Source organism: Lutra lutra, chromosome 12 (assembly GCF_902655055.1).
Source record: "Lutra lutra chromosome 12, mLutLut1.2, whole genome shotgun sequence".
NCBI lineage: Eukaryota > Metazoa > Chordata > Mammalia > Carnivora > Mustelidae > Lutra > Lutra lutra.
Genome location: NC_062289.1, coordinates 14,934,301 through 14,960,344, shown reverse-complemented (window position 1 = coordinate 14,960,344; position 26,044 = coordinate 14,934,301). Strand labels below are relative to the sequence as shown.

Genomic DNA, 26,044 nt, shown 5'->3' with positions numbered 1-26,044 from the left:
CTCGTGTGTTCCAGGGACATAGCCTTCTGGCATTTCCTACAACTTGCCAAGCTTTGCCTGATTGTTCTCCCATAATAAAATATTCTTCATTTGGCTTCTTTGGTGGTTGGCTTCTCCTCACTCTTTAGGACTCATTTTGAAGAATCTAGGTCTTCCTAGACCATTCTCTAAGGTAGGCCCTTCTGTTAAGACTCTCTCACAGTCACTATTTTTTTCAGAGCTCCAATCACAACCTACAATATCTAATTCATTGGTTTATTTATGAGTGCTGTCTGAAGCCTTGGACTAGACTGTAAGCTCAGGGAGGGCAAGGACAGTGCTCCCATTTTATCTCCAGGGCCTAACACAGCACCTGTCACATAGAAGAGGCTCAAAAAGATATTTAATAAGTGGATACTTCATGGGGTGGTAAGGAGTAAATAAGCTAACACATGTAAAGTGCTTAGCACAGGACCTGGTCCAGAGAAAGATCTTAATGATCATTAGTCTATAATGATAGTAGTGACAGTGGCAGTAGTGGTAATAGTCGTAGATAGGGATATCATTATAGGAACTCAGCAGCTCCTTAAAGCATGTAACCTAACACAGCTGCAAATCTCTTAGCCTCAAAATCTGTGACTTCTCTTTGATTTCTTCCTTTCCTTCCCTCCCTCCCTCATGCATAACCAGTCACCACATCCTGTCAATATCTCCTCGCCAGTTTCTCTTAGATTCACCTCATCCTCTCCAGGCTCTGTCATTACTGTGGTCCCTCTGCTCCTCATGATTAGATTAACTAAGCAGTCACTGCCCGTCTCCCTGTAGAGAGAATCTTCCCAGTCCTCCCCCAGGACTCGGGACATTCATCTCCTTGAAGCACCCTTTCCATCATGTCACTCCTCTGATTAAGAAAGCACTGTAGCTCCAATGCTTATCGGAACTCTTAGCATATAGTTCAAGGACTTGCAGAAAATGAGTCCTCCTCCCTTATCCAGCCCTCCCCTATGATTCTCGAATCTAGTCCTGATGCCATGCTGGTATCCTTACTGGCCCTGATAACATACCACATTTGTCCCTAACACAGACATGTACTCATTCTATTGCCCTGCCCAGGACACACTGTCATTGCCTCTCTGTTCAATCACATTCCAGTTTCTCAGGGCCTTAGTTTAAAAGCCATTTCCATCATGAACACATCTCCTATCTATTCAAAGACTTCTAGCTTCTATTTGTAAAATATTTCTTCCAACTAGACGTGCATGCCTACTGCTAAAGTTTAAGAAATACATTTATTTGGGGACACCTGGGTGGCTCAGTTGGTTAAGTGGCTGCGTTCCACTCAGGTCATGATCCCAGGGTCCTGGGACCAAGCCCTGCATTGGGCTCCCTGTTCCGCAGGGAGCCTGCTTCTCCCTCTCCCTCTGCCTGCTGCTCACCCTACTTATGCTCTCTCTGTCAAATAAATTTTAAAAATCTATAAAAAGATTTTAAAAAGCTCTCTCCTTTCCTAAAAAATAGAAAGAAAGAAAAGAAAATACATTTATTTGTATTCAGTAATTGCTTGGTGTGCCTTGTACAATCTAGAGCCCTCTTCCCTTTTCCCAAGGGTAGAAGCTGAGATCCCAAACTTAGCCTTTCCTAGGCTTCCCCAACGCTGAGCACCCAGCACAGGGATGAACATACGACACTACAGAAAGGCAAAAATTTGTACTGGGCTACCACAGGACTATGTATCAGTCACAGTCACATAGAGCAGATCATTTAATCATCATAACAGTGCAGTGAGGTAAGTGTGATTCACCACTTTTAGATAATTAGCCTGTGAAAGACTATACTTCCAGGGCTCATTTCTATAGTCTGTTACTAGATAATTAGCCTGTGTAACGTGGTTCAGAGAGGTTATGCTTATTGTCTAAAAATACAAAGAAGGTAACAGAAAATCTGACACCGCAGCCACAGGCTTCTCTTTTCATTGCCCTGAGACTCAGCCCTGAGAAACACAATGAAAAGTTAATGGTGTAGGGCACCAGGAATCTGACCAAGCCCAGCTGCTTCCTGATGTGGGGAACTTAGCTGTCTAGCACCCTCTCTCTTGTACTCATGATTAGTGCCCTCCCTTTGTTAACCACGCAACCCAGGACATCGAACCCCCGAGGCATCTCTACAGCCATCGTACCCAGCCAGCACTGAGCAGCCAGTGAAGTGGGGTCTGACCCCGCATTATATATTCACTTACCCAGGCACTTCCCTCCTTAGTTCTGAAAGAGAACTTATCCACCTTTCATTCCCTCTCTCCCAGGGGCATTTAGCTTGTCACCTTGAGCTCTGGAAGATGTCTGCTTAGAGAGCCTGCCTGAGTATTTGCTTATTTCAGAGGAGTAAGGCAACAATTATGAGCTGTAATTGCTATGGCCTTATAAAATCCACACTGGGCCTTCCAGGGACAAGGCAGTGTCGAGCTAAAGCTAGATTATATTGACATATGCAAAGAGCGGGATGCAGAAAGTCTGTGCGTGGGCACGAAGCTGTGGTTCCAAGGCATGCTGAGGTTAACAGCTACATGGAAGCTGTCTAACCGCCAAGTGTAAGCACTGCCAAGCTCCTGGAATTGTACGAGGCACTATGAGAAATGATAAAAAAGACTGAAAATCACCCTTGTTTTTAAATATTAAATCAACTAAGATTTTTCATAATCTACCTGGACTTCGCACCATTCACTACTCCTTTGACTGAACATCTTATGATCTCCAGCATTATTAGGATAAGGAGGATATCCACCTGTCTTATTCTTTCTGGATTTGGGGAGGAAGAATGTTTTCCCAATATGTACCTAACCATGTGTTGCCAACTCCATTCCAGAAGCCCCTTACCTTCCTCTGAAGAGCTGGTACTCAGTCAGCATTAGCAGAATTTAATACGAACAGATTATAAAACACATTTTTATTACACTGCCAATTTGCTGAGTGACGTAAGGGAAAGCTATCAATGCCTCGCGTTTGCAGTGGTCATAACCAGATGTGTATTCTATGGCTGGCAAACCCTAATGCTAAACGCACATTACCATGCTAGTTCCTCAGCTAGAGTCTCTCAGCTCTGTATTCACCTTTCCATACGCCCCGCAGCAACATCAGTCAGGGCTGGGGCTCTGCAAGTCACAGTTTCTCCTTTTTGGACCAGCACCCCATTGGGTTCCGACAGTAGAATGTACTAGAGGGAGAATCAGAGGCAGGAGGAGGGAGAAGGGACTTGTTCCTGCTACCCAGCCAACAGGTGCTTCCAGTTCCCGGATCCTCCCCACACGCCCAACACCAGCCTCATCACAGCCACTCAGAAAGCGCAGCACACCAGGATGGCAGCCCCTCCTCAGAAATGTGGGTCTGAAGTCTGAAAGAAGTGGGTGCTGGGGACACCTCCTCCATGCTCCTGAAGCTCCAACCCCAGGTGACAGCACTCCCTCTTCGAAGGCCTCAGGTCCAGCCTTCTCCAAACATCTAGATTCCAGGAGCCCAACTGCTGCTCTCTGCCCCCAGCCAGAAGGACACTAGCTGTTTCCTAGAGCTACTAACCCTCCAAAACCTCAGTGTTCCCTTTTGCCTTTCTAATTCTCCACATTAAATTTGCTCTACTAAAATAACTGGTCTAGGTTTTGTTCCCTGACTGGATCCTGAAATGATACAATTATATTCCTAAGAAAGCAGTTTTGTATAAGCAAACTCTGGTCCCTTTCATACTTGGTCCCCATTTGTTCCTGTTCATAAAAGGGTCATCATGCTTCTCTGTGGATGTCCTCCCACCCCCTCCTCCCTCCCTTCTCTCAAGGGCTCACAAACACACACCCAGAAGCTACCTGAAAGATGCTGCTAGCTCTTTTAAAACAAAGGTGACGTTTCACAAAAAAACTTTAACCCTAATCCTATATACCCTACATCACTCATTCCGACAATTTTATTGAGCCCTTGTTACATGTGAGAATCCACACGAAAATGAAAGCCACATGAGGTTCCTACCTTCAAGGAACTTACCATCCAGAGAATTCCTCAAATTCTTCTCCCAATACAGACAAAAAAACCCAAAAGATAACAGATCTGATGTTTGGCCCAGACTCTACTGACATCAGCCAGCTGGATGGCTCCCAAGGAACCTGAACCTCTAGAGCAGCAATGATTTTAGCCTTCTGTTACTTACTAAGCACACTCCATATGCAGAATACTCACTTAAGTTTGGCCTGTGATAACAGCAAGTATGCTTAGTTTTTTTTAAGGACCACAGGACAAAACTTTTTATACCTCAAAACAATCCTGGGTCCTTGATGTCAACTTCTATTCTTTTTTCTTCCACCTAAATAATCTGCCATGCCCTAGATGAACCTATTGCCAGATTACATGTCCTTCATATGCCATACACATCATTTTAAAATTGTTATGTTAGTCACAATACATCATTAGTTTTTGATGCAGTGTTCCATGATTCATTGTCTGCGTATAACACCCAGTGCTCCATGCAATCCATGCCTCCTTAATACCCATCAACCAGGCTCATCCAGCCCCCTCACCCACTCCCGTCTAGAACCCTCAGTTTATTTCCCAGAGTCCAGAGTCTCTCATGGTTTGTCTGCCACTCCAATTTCTCCCCCTTCATTTTTCCCTTCCTTCTTCTAATGTCCTCCATACTATTCCTTATGTTCCACAAATAAGTGAAACCATATCATATTGACTTTCTCTGTTTGACTTTTTCACTTAGCACACTCTCCTCCAGTCCCATCCATGTTGATGCAAAAGTTGGGGTGTTCATCCTTTCTGATGGCTAAGTAATATTCCATTGTGTATATGGACCACATCTTTTCTATCCATTCGGGCATCTTGATCTTTCCACATTTTGAGTATTGGACATTGCTGTTATGAACACTGGGGTGCATATGGCCCTTCTTTTCACTTCATCTGTATCTTGGGGGTAAATACCCAGTAGCGCAACTGCAAGGTCATACGGTAGCTCCATTTTAAATTTTTGAGGAACCTCCACACTGTTTTCCAAAGTGGCTGTACCAATTGCATCCTACCAACCCTGTAAGAAGGTTCCCCTTTCCCCACGACTTTCCAACATTTATTGTTTCTTGCCTTGACGATTTTTTGCCATTCTACCTGGTGTAAGTGGTATCTCAGTGTGGTTCTGATTTGAATCTCCCTGATGACTAACAGCGATGAACACTTTTTTCATGTGTCTGTTAGCCATTTCTATTTCTTCTTTGGAGAAGTGTCTGCTCATATCTTCTGCCCATTTTTTGACTTATCTGTTTTTTGGGTGTTGAGTTTGAGAAATTCTTTATAGATCTTGGATATCAGCCCTCATCTGTAGTGTCATTTGCGAATATCTTCTCCCATTCCGTGGGGTGCCTCTTTGTTTTTGTTGACTGTTTCCTTTGCTGTGCAGAAGATTTAATCTTGAAACTCCCCAAAGTTCATTTTCGCTTTTGTTTCCTTTGCCTTTGGAGACGTGTCTTGAAAGAAGTTGCTGTGGCTGATGTTGAAGAGGTCACTGCCTATGTTCTCCTCTAGGATTCTGATGGATTCCTGTCTCACACTGAGATCTTCCATCCATTTAGAGGTTATCTTTGTGTATGGTGTAAGAGAATGGTCCAGTTTCATTCTTCTGTATACAGCTGTCCAATTTCCCCAGCACCATTTATTGAAGAAACTTTTTTCCCACAGGATATTTTTTCCTGCTTTGTTGAAGATTAGTTGACCACAGAGTTGAGAGTCCATATCTGAGCTCTCTATTCTGTTCCACTGGTCTTTGTGTCTGTTTTCATGCCAGTACCATGCTGTCTTGGTGATCACAGCTTTGTAATATAGCTTGAAGACTAGGGCACTGGGGTGCCTCAGCTGGTTGAGCACCGACTCTTGGTTTTGGCTCAGGTCATGATCTCATGGGTCATGAGATTGAGTCCTGCTGGCTCCAAGCTCAGCGAGGGAGTCTGTTTGAGATTCTCTCCCTCTGTTCCCTATCCCCTCTGTACACCCTCTACCTCTCTCTCACAAGTAAATCAATAAATCCTAAAAAAAAAAAAAAAAAAAAAAAAAAATTCCTGAGATTCTTCTCCTCCTCCTCCAAACCCCATTCCTTTGCCTGGAAGCACAGTTCCAGATGGAATGGATTTTCATTCTTTATGACCAGGTTCCAATAAAATGGCTTTCTATTCTACACAATGAGAGCTGGGCACCTCTGGTTTTTTTTTAATTGCATAAATAGAAGATTTGGATTGCGAGAAATAATAATACTGTATATGCAATGAGGAAATGTGAGAATTTCATACTCTAAATAGAATTCTCTGAGTAGAAAGAAAATTCCTCGGCTATTTTTTCGGCCAGTGTTATTCTATTTGCCCTCTCTAGATAAGACGCAGCTGAATTCCTCTCGGCGGCAAAATCACTGCCTATGTGATCCGGCCAGGAGTCAGTCTGAAATCAACTCAAAGCCAGCCTCAACCTCCAAACCCATCCTTGTCCGAGGATGTTGTGAATACATTTTCAGGTGTCCTCTTGGTGTCTGTGCCATTTCATCCTCAGAGTAACACCATCCTAGCCATGCTTCAGGCAGCCTTCTGCACCTTTCCCCGTTAGACTATGAATAATAAAAAAGCCAAAGGTTGTTTGTGCCGCCTCTGCTACACTCCTGAAGGCTTGAAGGGAGCAGAGAAGAGCTAAGCATGTTAATACCCTTTTCTCTATGCATATCGCCATCATTATTACCATCATCATAATCGGCCCCATTTATAGCATTCCTATTATGGGAAAGACGCTGGGCTAGGTGCTTTACATACATTAATTTCTAATGATCCCAACAACCCTTCAAAGTAAGTATTACTGGTGCTCTCCACATTTATAATATTAGAAACTTGAGAGTAATAAACATTCACTACTTTGTCCAAGTCCCTCAGCTTATAACTGACATTATGTTTTAGGCCAGATATATCGCCTCCAGTAGCCTAAGCTAAAACTGGTTGTCTATTTTATAAACTAAATCTATGAACCATGCAAAGTGCTAAAACCCACTTTAGAGAGAGACTGTTACTTATATGATAACACAAACCTTCAGAATTCTTGCCATAGAACGTTATCTGTAATTAGAGATGCAGAAATGTATTTCTAGGCCTAGTATGAAAATAGTGCCCTGGACTCCTTTTGAGAGTGCCTTATTCATTACAAAGTAATCCAGGAGATAACATAGTTGGATGGGCAGATAAAAGCATGTCCCTAACTCAACTATCCACATATAGATTTGAGTGATTCAATTACAAGCCCAGGAACTGGTCCCACCAAAGAGAGATACACTGATGCAAATACCAACAACCAGCTGTTAAATCCATTCTGATACCCAGAACACAGGCATGCATACATAGTCCTATTGAATGAAATTACTGAATCAGGACTGCAGAATCAGAGTTGCAGGAGTCCCTGGAGGTCATTTACAATTTCCAGGACAGTGGCCATAGCCTATTTATTAATTAGTCCATCAGTTTTTCAGGCAACTTGAATCATCACAAGGTTTTTGAAACTCCAAAACTTAGTTTATGTCAAATACTTATTTTAAAATGTTAAGTTTGTCCACTTTTTTTTCTTAAGTGGAAATGCTAGGCTCCTCCTTATTAGACTTGCTCTTACTCTCATGTTGGGGCCTACACTTCCCAGAACTCCTGTTTCCATATTTCTCAGGGAAAGGAACCTAAAATACAGTAGTACATTCAGGATACTGAATGTGATGTGGAAAGAATTTTACTTATTCATCAATCTATATTTGGTCTTTGATACAATCACGTTCAATGTATATTAATTCTTTGCAGACCAACAATTTAAATGTTTGGGTGAAAGAAATTCTTCCTGTTTGAAAGAAAGTCATAAGTTTGGATCAAACTGAAAATCAACTAATTTCCACCACCTCTTCATATGCATAATGAGATTTTGGGGTTGTTGTTTTTTTTTTTTTTTCTTAGCTTCATTCAGACATGGACAGGGGAGATGGATCCATCAAATACATCCTCTCAGGAGAAGGTGCAGGTGTCGTGTTTACCATCGACGACACCACTGGAGACATCCATGCCATTCAGAGGCTTGATCGAGAGGAAAGGGCCCAGTACACTTTAAGGGCTCAAGCCCTAGACAGGCGGACTGGCAGACCAATGGAGCCAGAGTCAGAGTTCATCATCAAAATCCAAGACATCAATGACAATGAGCCCAAGTTCCTGGATGGACCTTATGTCGCCACTGTGCCAGAAATGTCACCAGTGGGTAAGGTGGAGAGTCACTGATTCTCACAGACAGCAGTTCTTCTACAGAAGATCCTCCTCTCTATACACAGAGAGAATGTGCAAAACAGCTCACAAATTCTAAAATTGGACCAAAAATGACAACCAAGTCCCTAGGCAGGAAACTACTTAGACAGTGAAATCAGCCACAGTAAAAAATAATAGTAACAATAAGCTTAGAATTGTTATTCAGTTCTGATTCTTAAAAGATAGAGAGTAGACAGATAAATGTTTGATTCATAAGGAAGAAGCATTTTGGTATTATCAAAAAAGCAATGAAGAACCCAAAGACTGTGTTGTTCTTACTGGTTACTAAGAATTTAAAACACAAATTAACTCCTGTCTCACTAGAGAGGCACAAGTTAGGAGCTATGGAAGCGTGACCTCAAAAAGGGTTCTCCCGAGGAAGCAACATAACAATTGCAAATGCGTTAAGATTGCCTATTCAGCACTGCTTCCAGCCTTTAGCAATACAACTTGAACAGGTTTCCACCATCTCTCTTCCTCAGGGACCTCTGTTATCCAGGTGACAGCCACAGATGCTGATGATCCAACCTATGGCAACAGTGCCCGGGTAGTGTACAGCATTCTCCAGGGCCAGCCATATTTTTCCGTGGACTCCAAAACAGGTATGTGATGCAATGTCATCAGAGCTGGTTGCTTTATTCCCTACTAATTCATAACTGCTACTTATGATAAACCCAACTCTCCTTTTCCAGGACTCTATAGGGACTGTATTAATGAAAGAAGATTGTTACAAGCTTTAGGATTAAGACAGCAAACAACCACTGCCCTGGTGGGTAAAAGCAGCACTATGTCTAGACAGTGTACGGAGTCTGACTGGAGAGGCCAAAAGGCCTGCCTACACAAAGGGACATCCTCACTAGCCTTCAGTAACTCCTACAGCTGAATGTATTCCCAGGGATTGTCTTTTATCACTCCAAGAAGACCTAAGAGGATTGACACATTAACCTAGGCTCACTAGAGAACTAGGATCATTGATTTTGAAACTATGAAGAGCCTTAGGGGAACCATCCAGTCCAGTACCGGTCACTTAACAAGTAAGGAAATTGGGAACTGAGACCTAACAAAGTGCTTCTATCTGCAGATATGTCCCCTGACTTTTGGTCTGATGCTCTTCCCACTGAACCACCCTGTACTAAGTAGAGAACATGGCCAGAATAAGGGGATGCCAGGACACAAAGATTTTGCTGAGGGGGGAAAGAGCGCAGAACATGGGATGTGGCCCCTAAAAACGCAAGTGCTGAGTGGGAAGCTCTCACAGGGAGGACAACTAAAAGAACTGGATGTGTAAGAAGGAATGTGGCAACAAAGGACAGACAGACAGAAGTCTGGTTGTGGTTTTTTGTTTTGTTGTTTCTTTCAGTTTTACCTGAAAGCTTTGACTACAGAATTTATGTTTTTATCATTATTATCCTGCTTGTGCCAAGCTTTCTTCCTTGTAAAATACTTTCACAGACATTACCATATTTGAGCCTCCCGTTATTCTTGTGAACCTGTGAAATACATGGCAGTACTGTTATTCCCATTCTACATACAGGAAAACTGAAGACCTAAGAATAATTAACAAGGAACTTGAGTAAAAAAACAGTCTCAGAGGTAAAGTAAATGGTTAACACTCAAAGTCACCTCTCCATTTGAGAGAGAAAAAATACATTTCTATTAGCAACCTGATAGAATTTTTTTTTCCAAAAGTCCTAAGGGGAACCAGGCATTCAGAAAATTATATCATAAAAGCAGAAAGTGAGGGAGTATAAATTAGGAGGAGGAAAGAAAAAAAGGTTGCAGTGAGGGACTTCTATAAAACAGTAACTTTAACAATTCTGCAGAGGGGGAGGGAAAGTAGAGGAATGCCCACAGGGAAGAAAAATACAGACAGGAAGAGGGTAATGTGTCCTTTATATCCTAAGAGGAACCTTACATTATTTTGACAGCTCCGAGGGGGCATCTTTAGTGTTAAGGTCAAAAATACATGAAAAGATAGTTATTGCTGTGCCCATAGGGCATTTAAAAAAAAGAAAATGCTGCATATTTCACTTCAGAATGTTGTTACTATAATGCAATATACACACTTCAGGAGTAAAGTGGAGACAGGTTTGTGGTTCCCAATCTCTCTTCTTTGCATGCAAAAGGTCTATTTAGCCAAGGGTCACACTGTAAACTTGCAGTAAACAAGCCTTTAATCTTTGCCTAGAGTGTAGAGAAGTCAACTTTTCTACATAGCAGGGCTAAAAGGGAGATAAAACATTATAGCACACCCTTGGCAGTATCAAAGCAACACATTTCCCTGGATTTTGATTTAGACCCCTCTTCTTAAATGAAACTGTATCATCACACTGTGTTGCTGCTACTTACTGTCTGGGGGAGTTCATCCCTTATGCATGTTAAAAATGAACAACTCAACAGAGCATCTTTCATGTCCCAGCTCGTGGAAACCAGTGATACACATAGGTAAGCAGAACAAAACTGAAGGCATATATAAAAAAAAGGACAATCAAATTAGAATTCCAACCCTGCTTACAGGTATTGGGGAGACAGGGAAAAGGAGACTGGGAGTGAGCTGCTCAAGAAAAGTGATTCACACTACAAGGGCTCTCGGGGCTAGAGAAAGTGCAGGCTGAAAGAGAATTATCTAAAATCACAGATTTGCAGACAGACGAGGCTGTGTTTTACGGGACCCAAAGCCCCAGTTTTCTTTGGTACAACAGAGACCCTTGAAATTGGCCCGGACTGCTAGTCCCTAACTCTGTTCGAGAACCGCTGCTGCCACCTCCTGTTCTCTCCTTGTAATGTCGCCAAAGGAAGTGGGCCCTAAGCTCTTCCTCCTGGGATAGTGTCATCTCACCATTTGTTTAAGCACAGCGCTCTTTCGAAGCTAGAATTCTGACCTAAGTTTAATAAAATACAGATGATTTGCATCTAGACTCTAAATATAACAATCCACAAGGGAGAAACCTGAAAGCCAACCTTAAACACTGGATGTGTGGATTTGTTTTTAAAAGCAGTCTTTTCTCTCTTGCAGGTGTAATTAGGACAGCACTCATGAACATGGACCGAGAAGCCAAAGAATACTATGAAGTGATTATCCAAGCCAAGGACATGGGAGGGCAGCTTGGAGGACTAGCTGGGACCACAACAGTCAACATCACCCTCTTGGATGTCAATGATAACCCACCCCGCTTTCCACAGAGTGAGTACCTAACCAGTGAGAGTAAAGATCTCAGGCCTGAGGGAGGCACCTATTACAGAAGAGGAAGAAAAAGCCCAGCCTGAGTTCCTCTTAAAGTTCAATTATCCATGGGTTCCCTTCCTACATTTATTCTTCAATTCTCACGTCACCATTTCCCTTCTGGGTCCCAACATCCCCTAGCACAGAGCCAATGTTTCTCACTTCTTTCATTACTGCCACTCTCTATGAGCTCTTGTATACTTTCTTTTTTCTTGATTTGCACACCCTGCACTCCACCCCATAAAATGAAATACTAAGGAAAAAGATTTTGTCGGGTACGGCTGAACTTTAGAGAGCCACAAACCATTGTAGCATCTAAGATTTCTGTTCCTATCTCCCCCTTCCCCAAACTGATGTTTGCCCCCAGGACACAATACTACCTTGTTGAGAACACACACACAGAAAATAACCCAAACTGAAGGTCAACACAGAGGCGCCCATCTGACTCCCTTAGCCATTCAATTCACAAGAGTACCAACCACCTGCTTTCCAATGGCACTGGGCACGAGGGAGACAAGATGCTTGAAACTCAGTCCCTGCCCCTGTGAAGCTTAAGATCCAGCTAGGGAGTACATACTCTACACTCATCAAAAGTTAACCAAAAAGTAGCATTTGCTGTGCCACTTGAATAGTGGCACAGAATGAATAGCCACAGAATGAAACTTTCACAATAAACTAAGATGAATGAAGGCTTCATTGAAGGATAATACTCCAACAGGGACTCAAAAATATAAAGATTTAAATAGGAAGAAAGAAAAACATTCCAGAAGGGGGAAGCCACTCATTCACTCAAAAAATATTTGCTTCAGGCACCATCTAGGTATGGCATATAGAACAGTGTACAAAACAAACAAAATCTCTGCTCTCCGAGAGCTCATTCCAATAGAACCTGAATGTAAAGGAAAAAATATGTATCTACAGTATAAAGACCGGGAAGTAAAGTAGCAAATGTGATTTAATGTTCAAAGACTCCCTAAAATGGAGACCTGCTCTTTAGTGTTTTAAATGTGTTATATTTCTAAATATTTCTATATTCTAGATGTGTTATATTTCTAAAGGAAGTCACTGAAAAGTTTCTGAGCAAGACAGAGACCTAAAGGAAAGCTAATCTGAGAGCCATGTACAGATGGGTTGGCAGGAGTGGAAACTAGAAGCCAGGGAATCCATCAGGGAGGCTTTTAGAATGTTCGAGATTTGAAATGATAAGCACTTAAGGAAATAGCAGAAAGAGTGCAGTGGGACAAGTAAGAAAACATGGGTTTCTGCCTCCTGATTTCTTGGCTGAAGGAACCACAGCAGAGGGTGGAGTCAAAGGTAACTATGATGTTTGAAGTCTGGGTGACAGGGAGTAGAACTGTAGCACTGATAGAAACAGAGGATGCATAATGGAACTGACGGCAGGGAAGGAGGAAGACAAACTCAGATTTGAATATGAAGTCACAGCAGGACAATCTGACTGAATGGCCTTAAGGAAGGTGGAAATAGAGAGCTATACCTGTGGAATGGAGCCCAGGAATGGAGACGTGAATCTGAGAATCAGAAGCCTGAAGGGAGCAGTCGGAGAAATGAGGATAGCAGACACAATTTCATGTGGAAGACCTGACCAGGAAAATCAGGTTTTAAAAAAAAAAAAAAAAGAAGAAGAAGGAAAGAAAGAAAAGAAAAGAAACTAAACACAGAGTCAAACCAGATTTTTGGCTGAACATCTATACTTTGAGTCAGCCAGACCAAGTGAGTCATCTCTTTTATCTACATAAAGACAGGAAGGAAATTCAAACATCCTCATACGACTGTATACACAGAGACCCCATGACATTTCATAAAACAAAAAGGCAGAATACTAGCTACGTATTTCACAAGTGGTGCAACCAAGTCACTACTAAATTGATGAGTTCTACAGGACAGCAGGGCATCACAAAACAGTTTGTGAATGCCACACAGACTGGTTTCTTCCTTTGTGTACGTTTATTACTTCATGAATGGCTCACACTGCACACACTGCACACTACAGATTCCTGAATATCCCTGAACTACCCTATTTGGCTTTTTAAATTTGACACTCGACAGTACCTCTGATGAAGACAGAAAGAGCAAAAGCAGCAAGTTATTACATAGCTCGTAGGTATGTGGATTTAGACAAACTGCAGGAAAGTCATACCACCCCAGACAGGACAACTTTACAACCACATAACACAATGCTACCCAGGGTTTTAGTCCTGCTCCACAAACCAACATCTTAACATCCATTCTAAAGCAAACATTTTGAGTTACCACTTTTTCAAGATAATGGGGAATCTAGCATAGAGCAGAAGGACTGTGCTGCACAGAAGATGAAATGTAAATGGATAAAAGTAATCTGCCTGCAAGCATTCTTTGCACATCATCTCTGCTTCCCCTAAAATCGTAATTATTTTTGGACTTTTAAAAAATTGTCTTTATCTCACCATTAAATATCTCCCCATCTGTTTGTTAAAACAAAGTTTAAATGATCTCACTATTCCACAAACCTACCTTGGATAAACTCTCTGCTTTACTATCTTCTGATTGCTTATTTTAAAAATTCAATTTTCCTTCCTTTTTATAAATATTAACATAACTGATCATGGGATGTCGGCAAAATGACACTCCTACTATTTATATTGAACAAGCTTAGTTACCTTTAACTGAACCAAATTTAATGGAATATCAAGATCTCAGCTCTAATACAGTGCATCACATGTAGAAATTTTATGTATATGCTTTTTTAAATACAGAACACATAGCTTTCCTGGTGTGGGGAAGACACTTGTTTATTTTTCTTAAAAGTTCTATAATAACAAAGTCTAATCCATCAACAATTTTGGAAGAGAATGGAAAGAGATTATGAAATCCAAGTGCCTGCCAGCTTAGTACAGACATTAGCAATTTTCTGGCTCGTATTTGCCAAGAACAGGCATTATTTCTTCTCCTGTGCAAGGGAGGGTGCTGTGAGCTGGTTGGGTGCTGTCAACCTCCCCAAATCTTCATGAAACTCAAGCCCTCACCCCAGGCTTCCCTGTAGCTTGCAATACACATTAGAATAAAAGAGACCATGAACATATTGAAAATATGATTATGTGATTTTCTCTATTATTTAGTCAGTCACATTTTGTTTGACAAAATAATGAAGAATGTCAAAAAGTTGAGCCCCAGAGAAGGTACGTGAGTAAAGACACAACTCTAAATTTAATTGTGAAGCTGAGAAGGAGGACGTTACCAACTCTGAGATTCTTATATTTTGTGAGAACTTTCAGGGTATTCTGTTCTGGAACAAGAGAATAAGAAACAACAGAGATTTCCACTGGGCAGAAGCAAGTGCGAGGACATACAGACGCACAACACATGGAACTGGAGGGAACTTGCTCTCTGTAGCTATTCCTCCTTTACAGATCACTGATGGCCATTGAATTTGGGCAGGTGGGCGCAGAGAAGAAAACTCTGTACACTGGCTTGGCCGCAAAGGAAAATGTGGGCATTTCAAGTCTAAACAGAATAATATGTACTTTGCAATCACAATGTTTTTTCTTTCTCAGAATGAATTAGCATTTGGGGAGATAGTTCACTAGGCGGGACTGAAAGATTGGAAAGCAACGTAATTCCTTCCACTCTGAAGGTGGATTCATTGAGATAAGAAATATTTCTGTTTTTATTTTGTCCTATTCTTAGGATTGGTCACACCTTTTTGGCCCATCCTTATCAACATCCAGTACAGGCTAAGACCTCATACTATCTGCTCAGCCTCTTCCGATCTCAGTTTTTCTTCTGTAAAACTCAAGTTTTAATTCTTGAACCAGGAGAAAGACGTCTGTTCCAGCAGGCCTGATATGATTTGACACTGCCGAGGCATTTTCTATAGCAATAGATTACAAGAATGCATGTTCTGACCTTTCTCCACAGAACATTATCAGATGAGTGTGCTGGAATCGGCTCCAGTCAGCGCCACTGTGGGTAGAGTGTTTGCCAAGGACTTGGATGAAGGAATCAATGCTGAGATGAAATACACCATTGTGGATGGAGATGGTGCAGATGCCTTTGACATTAACACAGATCCCAATTTCCAAGTTGGCATCATAACTGTGAAGAAGGTAATCCAACTCCTCTTTCCAAATCATGTTAATGGAGGCTTTGAATATATATGAGATGTTAGTAAGGACTGTTGTACTATTAATACACATTGTTTCAAATCCTTTGATAAACATTCTTTCCACTCCTTTAAAAAAAAAAAAAACTCTCACTTCTTTTGCTTACATGTAAAACTGGCTGTGTCATCATTTTACAGAGAGGGTATCATGTCATAATAAAAATATATTATAAATATGTCCTTTCTCCTAGCTCACTACTTAACCACTTAAAAAATTATTGTAGCTTAATTCACTAATGATGTTAATGACTTAATCAATATTTGCAGTTGAACAACAGTCATTTTTTACTGTAATATACCATAAATAACAATAAAGCAAGCTATAACATTTATGAATCAATAAATAACACAAAGATTTTTTAATTGCTACTATAAGATCCATAGATGCTAATTAGACTTGGAAAAGCTTCATCAAACATAGCTGCTGGGTAGTATTATCACTTGAAACTCCTTTGCTTCATAAATTACCAAGTTTTTTTAATGTAAGCTATCAATTTTTTGGTGGCATAAAGCACATATGGATATACTGGTATGGAAGATAAAACCTTAAAAAATTGAAGTTTTAATATCCTAGTAAGTACATATGTGATGAACTTTAAAAACTCATTGATTTAATCTTCTTTCTCTATTTTAAATATATCTAAAAACCCAAGGTATGTTAAATTATGTATTCAACAAATACTTGTTGAGTGTCTCCCTATGTGCCATGTATTATTCTAGGCATTTAATGTAGAGAGTAAATAAAATAACCAAAAATATCTGCCTTCATGGAGCTTACATTCTAATAAAGGGAAGAAGACAATGAAAATAGCAAGTAAATCAACAAATTAATATACCAGAAAGTGATAAGTGCTACAGTGGGGAGGGGTAAAACAGAACAAAAGTGATCATCAGAAAAGCCAACATGACTTCAAATTTTAAACTGGGTGCTTTGGATTAGCTTCACAGAGAAGTGACATTTATACAAAGATTTAAAGTGGGTAGAGTCACAGCACAGAGCTGGGCAGGCTGACAATGCAGAACCCTGGGAGGTGCCCTACAAATGACTTTCAGTGAGAACTACACATGCAGCCCTGAAGACAAGGGAAGGGGCTCAGAGGTACTGTGGAAAAGTGTTCCAGGCAAAGGGACAACCGGTGCCAAGGCCCAGAGTTGGGTCTCTGCCTAGTTTGTTTCAAAAGCAACAAGGGGGTTGATAAGGCTAAAGTGGAGGGGAAGACCCACAGATGAAAAAATTCAGAGAAGTAACAAAGGAGCCAAACTGCATAGGACCTTATGGGCTGCTGTTAAGTACTTTTTCCTCTGAGTAAACCAGGGAAGAACTGGAGGGCTTTAAAATCTGAGTGGATAAGTCCGTTAAGCATCTAACTCCTGATTTTGGCTCAGGTCATGATCTCAAGGTTGTGAGATCGAGCCCCACATTCAGCAGGGAGTCAGTTTCTCTCCCTCTCCCTTTGCCCTTCCCCCCATTCATGCTCTGGCAATCTCTCTCCCTCCATAAAATAAATAATCTTTAAAAAATAAAACATACAACATAACTGGACTTTCTTTATAATTACTCTGTCGGCTGTGTTGAGAAAAGACCATAAAAGGGGAGCAAGCATGGGAACAGGCACACCAGCTGAGACTATTGCAATCATCTAGGTAGATGACGGTGGCGTGGCCTAGGGTAGCAGGAATGGAGAGAGTGAGAAGCAATCATAATCTAGATATATTGTGAAAGTAGAGTCAAGGGGATTTCCGAACAGATTGAATGAGGACATGAAAGAGAGGTGAACTGAACAACCAGAAGAGAGCTGTCTCTGAGATGGGAGTCTGCAGGTGGCAAATAATGGGAGTAAGTTCGGGACATGCTACCCCAGTGGAGATGTGCAGCAGCCGCTGGTTATAGGAGTGTGGAGCATGGAGAAGAGTTCTGAGTTGGAAATAGAAATTTGGGAGTCATAAGCATATAAACGGTACTTAAAGCAAATACAAGAAAATGACATCCCAAGGGCCTGAGCACAGATGGAGAAGACAGTGACATGAGCCCCACAGCACCCCAACATGAAGAGGTCAGAGAGAAGAGCAAAGGACAGCAGGGAGACTGAGAAGGAGAGAGAGATCAGGGAAACAGGAAGAGAATTAAGGGAGTGTAGTGTTCTGGAAGGCATGAAAAACCATCTCCAGGAGAAGGGAAAGACAAATGCTATTGAAATTCTTATGAGACCATTGAAAACTGACCACAAACTTTAGGAACATGGAGATCACTGATGAGCATGATGAAAGCAATGTTCGTAACTTACAATGGAGCACAAGTTAATGTGTTTAATAACAACTTTGACCATATGCTGTTCCACAGAGTTGAATTAACACTGCTTTAGAAGGCACGAGTTCACCTATTTGCCCTGTATTCACTTAAGCAATATACCAATACAGCAAAAGAACAGACAGATTCAGCATTCCACCAACCAGAAATCTTTACAAGCCAGCACACAATGACCTCAAAACAGTGTAAAATGCTGATAATAACTTCACAATCAAATAAATCTGAATGTAATTTAAATACTGCAGTTTCTTATTTTATTCTCATCCCTTGAGAGTTAATAACATGTTAGAAATATAAAAGATGACTAGAAATAATACCAATTTGGTATATGACATAGGATTAAGAACATTCTCCTTTGATGTGGTATGCCTCAAGTAAACAGATAATAATACATTGCTTACCATGACTGATAACTGTAAGCAAGGTAAATACTCAAAGATAATTATTGTTGTACTGAAGATAAAATGCTTCAGATAATCACTGTTTCTTTAATGCAAAAATTTTCTTTAAAACAAGCAATTAGAAAAAGAGGTTTTGGGATTCTCAATATATTTTAAATGTTATTTTGTATTTTAATAATAATTCTAAATAACATTAATTTATGTCAAATTATTAGAATATAGCTTAGACCTTATTACAAGCCATTCATTTTTAAAATAATAACTATCACAATTCTGTATCTGAAAGGAACTTCAAAATGTTGTTTTCTCCAGCTCCCTTATGTGGAGAAAAGATTAAACCTAATAAGACATACCGCTGTCTCTCATTGTCACTAAACTATATCCACGTTTAATCAAAACAGCGATCAGTTTTGCCAAGGTCATTTGGATTTCTCTTCTGAACTTGGGAAGTGACAGAAAATGGAATTTAAAAAGAGGTCAATAAGTTGGGTGGATAGACAAGTCAAATATTATAAATACTTTAGAGGCTATTGACTGCTCGGTCTATACTTTTGGAACAACATTCACTCAGATGCCTAATCCACACCCATCTTCTACCTTGTCATTAATAATGTTGTAGAAAATTGAAACGAAAGTTCTACTTTTGCTTTACTTCCCTAAGCCCTATTATTTGTCTAAAAAGCACATATTTTTTCAAAAAGAAAAATTAAGTTGAATTGATAGAATTGGGTCTTCATAAAACCATACTGATTACTACCCAGTACCTTGGGTCTTTTTGGCTTTTAAGTAATCCATCAATTGATTTTCAGTCTCTTAAGTCAAATGCTTGAAAGATAACTTGAAATATATATTTTGAAGATTGCTCTTTATTTTATTTTATTTTTTTTTAAAGATTTTTATTTATTTATTTGACAGAGAGATCACAAGCAGGCAGAGAGGCAGGCAGAGAGAGGAGGAAGCAGGCTCCCCGCCGAGCAGAGAGCCCGATGTGGGGCTCGATCCCAGGACTCTGAGATCATGACCTGAGCCGAAGGCAGCGGCTTAACCCACTGAGCCACCCAGGCGCCCCGATTGCTCTTTATTTTAGATGAGCATGCTGTTAGGCCATAGTCCAGCCTTCAGCATATCTTCCATCTCCGAGCATACAAGCAACTGTTTTTACTCCCTTTTCCTCTTAAATAGTCCACAAAGAGCAAAACTTCTATATTTCATCAAATCTAAGATGCCCATGAAAATTAAATCACATCATTCTTTTATATACTACTTTAAAAAAGAAAAAAAGGGGCGCCTGGGTGGCTCAGTGGGCTAAAGCCTCTGCCTTCGGCTCAGGTCATGATCCCAGGGTCCTGGGATCGAGCCCCGCATCCGGCTCTCTGCTCAGCAAGGAGCCTGCTTCTCCCTCTCTCTCTCTGCCTGCCTCTCTGCCTACCTGTGATTTCTGTCTGTCAAATAAATAAATAAAATCTTTAAAAAAAAAAAAAAAGAAAGAAAGAAAAAAAAACTCTTGCAATTTAAATGATACAAGGCCTTCTTCTCCCTTAGTTTATAGTTTTGAAAAAGCTCTAGTTGACACAGACATATGTGCTTCACTAATAGCAGATTTACTCCCTGCTGTTGTTTCCATGCCATTCTGCCCACATAACAATTTTTGTTTCAATGTCAAATCATAGTACAATCTTTCTGAAGACATTTTAGAAGGCAATGAAGTTCAACACATGTAGTACCCACAATGTGCAGAACTCAACTGCATCCTCTCTCCGTTGGGCATAAGCAACTGTAAGATGTCATCAATTGGAGAAGCAACCCTAGCTCCAAAATGTCAAAGTATGAAAAGATGCACCCCTTAAAAATCACTGAAATATTGTAACATAAAATCTGTATATATTATCACCCAACCGGTACTTGTTAATACTTGGACTGAAAAGCTTTTTTGTCCAACTCAATGTAACATTTTGTTGCTGCCTTTTGGGTTTTAGACCTTTGCTAGGCGCAGGGAAATAAAAACCTAATTCATAGCCTTTGCCCTTGAGTCTGTGAAAGGGACCAACAAAGAAAGAAATATTTGTAAAACAGAATAAAAAGAACCATAATGTAAGTATAACAAAGTACTATGGAAACAAAAGAAGGAATAATTAAAATTGCTTAAAAAAGCTGCATTACTAGTTTATGCTACAATTTTTGTGACTCAATTTTTAAGAATATAATGTCTCTTTATTATGTGCTCTAACTCTAGGAAATTCTTTGAATTTGGAATTTAGGTTTTGAGATTACTATTCCTGGATTTACTATTATGACTATGGAAACAAACAATTCTTTGATTTTAAAAAATAAGTACAAAAACTTTTCATGAGAAAAAAGTTAAACTCATATTTCAGTTGTGAGCAATTTAAAGCTTAGAGTATTTAGGACAATGTTTTCTTTTTTTTTTTTTTTTTTAAGATTTTATTTGTTTATTTGACAGAGAGAGATCACAAGTAGACAGAGAGGCAGGCAGAGAGAGAGAGAGAGAGAGAGAGAGAAGCGGGCTCCCTGCTGAGCAGAGAGCCCGATGCGGGACTCGATCCCAGGACCCTGAGATCATGACCTGAGCTGAAGGCAGCGGCTTAACCCACTGAGCCACCCAGGCTCCTGTTTTCTTTTGATTTTAAATAATAAAATTACTTAGGTGTTAGGTGAGAGAGACAATAATCTTAATGTAATCATCACTAGGTAACTTATTTTTTAATAATTAAAAACTCACTTTAGTCTCTTCCACAGTTAGTGTTGGAACAACTAGATATCCATATGTGAAGAAAACCATTTCATATCTCACAAAAATAAGTTCAAAATGGATCATACACCTACCAATATGCAACATACTAAAACTATAAAATTTCCAGAAGGAAACATGGAAGAAAATCTTTGTGACCCTCATGAGGCAAAGATTTCTTAGATCTGACACCATAATACCAATAAGAAAGTGATAAATAAGATTTCATCAAAATTAAGAGTTTCTGCTCTTCAAAAGCACTGTTAAAACAAATCACAGATTGGAAATAAATATTTGCAAACACATGTCTGATAAAGGACTTGAATACAGAATACATGAACAACTCTTCAAGAAGAAACATAAAAACACTGAACATCATTAAGCATTAGGGAAATGCAAATCAAAACCACAATGAGACACTTACTTCATACCCACTACAATGAATAAATCAGAAAAACTGATGAAATCAAATAATGACAAAGATGTTGAGCAACTAGAACTTTCATGCATTCCTGGTGGGAAACTGGTACAGCCACTTTAAAAACTGTTTTGGAAGTTTCTTATAAAGTTAAAAATATACTTTACCATATAATCGCATTCCTAGGTCTCTACCCAAGTTAAATAAAAATCTATGTTCAAAGAAAAACTTGTATGCAAATGTTCGTGGCAGCTTTATTCATAACGATCAGAAACTGGAAACAATCGAAATGTATCTCTAGCAGAGAATGGATAAATAAACTGTGGTGCACCCATACAATAAATAGTACTTGGCAATAGAAAGGGACAAACTGTTCATTCACAAAAAGACATGGATGAGGGGCGCCTGGGTGGCTCAGTGGGTTAAAGCCTCTGCCTTCAGCTCAGGTCATGATCCCAGGGTCCTGGGATCAAGCCCCGCATCGGGCTCTCTGCTCAGCGGGAAGCCTGCTTCTCCCTCTCTCTCTCTCTGCCGGCCTCTCTGCCTACTTGTGATTTCTGTCTGTCAAATAAATAAATAAAATCTTTAAAAAAAAAAAAAAAAAAGACATGGATGAGGGGCGCCTGGGTGGCTCAGTGGGTTAAGGCCTCTGCCTTCGCCTCAGGTCATGATCCCAGAGTCCTGGGATCGGGTCCGCATCGGGCTCTCTGCTTGGCGGGGAGCCTGCTTCCTCCTCTCTCTCTGCCTGTCTCTCTGACTACATGCGATCTCTGTCTGTCAAATAAATAAGTTTAAAAAAAAAAAAAAGACATGGATGAATTTTAAATACATTGTCCAAGTAAAAGATTTGAAAAAGTATATATTGAATGGTTCCATTTATATGACATTCTTATAATTGGTACAGAGCATAGATCATTGGTTGCCAATGGAAAGGGGCTGACAAAGGGGCACAGGGCAAGGGGTAATGGCAGAGATAAAACTGTTCTTTATCTTATCATGGTAGAGAAATGACTACATAATTTGTCAAAATCTGCTAAACTTTATACTAAAAAGGATTAATTTTAATGTAACCTCAATTAAAAAATACAAAATTTATACCAAATTAGGAAAATGACTTAATATTAAGGGGAAAACAAACTTTACCTAGAACAAACCTAATACAAACAACAGTGCCCACTCTGGGTTACCCATATTTAAGGAAAGAATTTTAGGAAAACATAATGTAATTTACCAGGAAACAATGAATGTCTAAATTTACAGAGTAAATATAAATAAATTGGTAAAACTATTCCCTCCAGTGTATCATAATCTGAGTGGCAGATTTCCCTGTTAATAAAACCTTGCCTTTTTATAAATTATTTTTTAATTTATTTTTTGTTAATCTCTATACCCAATGTGGGGCTCAAATTCACAATCCTGAGATTAAGAGTCACATGCTCTACCCATCTGAACCAGCAAGGTGCCCCAAAATCCTTGCCTTTTGACTAAAAAAGTCAAAAGTACAGTAAGACTGTACTTACAGGAGACAGTAAGACTGGTAAAATGGCTGCTTAGTTTAAATGGGAATGGCTGATTCCACGAAACAAGGAATACAATGTAGGGTGAAACTAATGCAAAACAAGTAATAACCAAAGAGCAACTACGCAAAAACTTTTTGTTAGAATTTGAAAATGCCTAATTAAGTTAAAGGAACTTCTACTGCTGTTTGTTTCTCAAAAGCAAAGCAGTTAATTAAATGGACACATGCCTCTTTCTAACCTAAAAATGTGCTGACATTCAGCATATTTTATGAAAAAAAAAAAAAAAAGCACCAGTGAATATTTAGTTAGAAAAATTTAAGTCACTACCAAGTGGATATGTGACTTCTAAGCTTTAGTAACTGCTTTGCTATCCACTGTAAGTATCTTAAAGGATTAACTTTCCATGATTTTTTTTTTATTATTGATGATGTTCTGAGGTAAATGTTGCTCAAAACATTTAGACATTTTGTCAGCTTAAAAAGAAAAAAAAAATGAGGGGCACCTGGGTGGCTCAGTGGGTTAAGCCTCTGCCTTCGGCTCAAGTCATGATCTTAGGGTCTTGGGATCGAGCCCCGCATCCCCTCTCTCTGCCTGCCTCTCTGCCTACTTGTGATTTCTCTTTCTGCCAAAAGGATAAATAAAATCTTTAAAAATAAATAAATAATTTTTTTAAAAAAATGAATGGATTGTTCTTAAGAGATCCATTCGAGTTCAGTTTCTATCCTAAAATTGTATTTATTTTGGCATAAAACATTTTTAAGGTAGGAACAGATTTAAAAAAAAAAAAAAAAGGAGCAACCAAAAAATTTTATGTATGACATGGAATTTTACTACAAAAAGTCAAAGGTTTGTAGATGACCTTTGAAAGAGGAATTTAAAAATCTGTATAAGCATTTCTACTTTGACACTATGGAACCATGCCCTAAGTTCCAAGAACCATGGAACTAAGGCTCCAGTATTTGGAGCCTTCTGTCTCAGTCTCTTCAACTGTAAAATGAGGCATTGGATTAGGCCTTTAAAAGAGATTTTTAAAAGAGAGCATCTATGGTAAACTTAACACACAAACATTGATCTGACATGGTACTCTGAGAACCCTGGTAAGGTGCTTATAGTAGTTTCTTTTTTTTTTTTTTTTTTTTTTTTTTAATTTTGATAGAGATCACAAGTAGGCAGAGAGAGAGAGAGAGAGGAGGAAGCAGGCTCCCTGCCGAGCAGAGAGCCCGACGCGGGGCTCAATCCCAGGACCCTGAGATCACGACCCGAGCCGAAGGCAGAGGCTTAACCCACTGAGCCACCCAGGCGCCCCCTTATAGTAGTTTCTTAAAAAAAAAAAAAAAAATCACTACTGCTTTGTACCAGAGAATTTTTTTTTTTTTTTTTTAGGGACAACGGGTGGCTCATATGGCTAAACGTCTGCCTTTGTCTTAGGTCATGATTTCCAGGTCCCAGAATGGAGCCCCAAGGCCGGGGGGTGGGGGGAGGGGTGGTGTCCCAGCTCAGTCTGCTTCTGCCTCTCCCCCTCCCTGCTTCTCTGTCTCTCTCACAAATGAATAAACAAAATCTAAAAAAAAAAAGAAAGAAAGAAAGAAAGAATTGTTTTAAGGAAGCAAATGGAAAAGACTGGGCCTCAGTTTGGGTATTGTGAAACTGAACTCACACTCTTAGTTCTCATGACATTCTTTCAGATAAACAAGCAGCTTTAAAGACACATGGACCAGGTTGGTTGAAGAGTAGACAGGTTCAAGTACTGCCTGCCCGGAGCCACAGTGTTTTTTCCTGATCGGTCCACCAGCTGTCTTCACACTCTCTGAAGTGTCCAGATCATCCTTTACTTTTTCTACTGAAAATAACCTTAAGACCAAGAACTAGGAACAAAGGAAAAACTCCTCTTGTTTTTCCTTTTGCCTCTTTTCCACCATTTTAATGAAGTTGGGAGTCTACCCCCTAGCCATCAATACTGGCGATCCTTCAGAACCTTGACATATATGCTCATGGCTAATCAATTTTCCTATCATTACTTTTCAGCCCCTGAGTTTTGAAAGCAAGAAAAGTTACACCTTAAAAGTGGAAGGAGCCAATCCTCACCTAGAGATGCGTTTTCTGAACCTAGGCCCATTTCAGGACACAACAACAGTGCACATCAGTGTGGAAGATGTGGATGAGCCCCCCATATTTGAGCCAGGCTTTTATTTTGTGGAGGTTCCTGAGGATGTGGCAATTGGAACAACCATCCAGATCATTTCTGCCAAGGACCCGGATGTGACCAACAACTCAATCAGGTTTTTCCACATACTTCACCTTTCTTACACCTTAGAATCTTCCCCTCTCTGGTATCTAATTTTCCAGCACTTTCTCCCTTTGCTTCTTTGATCTCTGGAGACTCTCCTTTTTAGTTCTTCTTGTTTAAATAAGATAGTCTTTTCATGTTATTTTGAAATAAGGTTACTGTTATGTCTGCAACTCACTGTTAATTGCTTTAGCAAAAAAATGGAAACTTGCACGCGCGCACACACACTCACACCCCCCTACCTTAGTTTTCAGTCATAGCCCTACTGACATTTTGGGATGGATTCTTTGTCATGACAGGCTGTCCTGGGCATTGTACAATGTTTAACAGCATCTCTGGCCTCAACCTACTAAATGTCAGTAGCACCTCTGAATAGTAACAACTTAAAATGTCGCACATATTGCCAAATGTCCCAGGAGGAAGAAGGGATGGGGGATCAAAATCATCCCCAGTTGACAACTACCAACTCAGATAAAGCACAGACAGACACATAGATACCAAAAAGTTAAGAACTGTCAAATCCGGGGCACCTGGGTGGCTCAGTGGGTTAAAGCCTCTGCCTTCAGCTCAGGTCATGATCCCAGGGTCCTGGGATCGAGCCCCGCATGCGGCTCTCTGCTCAGCAAGGAGCCTGCTTCCAACTCCCTCTCCGCCTGCCTCTCTGCCTACTTGTG

At 40.1% G+C, this 26,044-nt stretch overlaps 1 protein-coding gene, 1 long non-coding RNA gene and 1 pseudogene across 3 annotated transcripts in view; 2 read left to right on the top strand and 1 right to left on the bottom strand.

The window, feature by feature from the left end:
• LOC125082563 (uncharacterized) overlaps nt 1-26,044 on the bottom strand; it is a 229,042-nt gene that overhangs the window by 70,597 nt on the left and 132,401 nt on the right. The gene's annotated exons all lie outside the window — the stretch shown is intronic.
• Nucleotides 1-26,044, top strand: part of CDH20 (cadherin 20) — a 207,108-nt gene that overhangs the window by 155,914 nt on the left and 25,150 nt on the right. For both annotated transcript variants that reach the window (XM_047698321.1, XM_047698322.1), the window contains 5 exons: nt 7,967-8,261; nt 8,788-8,907; nt 11,322-11,489; nt 15,444-15,631; nt 25,109-25,362. In XM_047698321.1, coding sequence (XP_047554277.1) covers nt 7,967-8,261; nt 8,788-8,907; nt 11,322-11,489; nt 15,444-15,631; nt 25,109-25,362 — 1,025 coding nt within the window. The remainder of the gene's footprint in view (nt 1-7,966; nt 8,262-8,787; nt 8,908-11,321; nt 11,490-15,443; nt 15,632-25,108; nt 25,363-26,044) is intronic.
• LOC125082802 (uncharacterized) lies at nt 1,805-1,924 on the top strand (annotated as a pseudogene).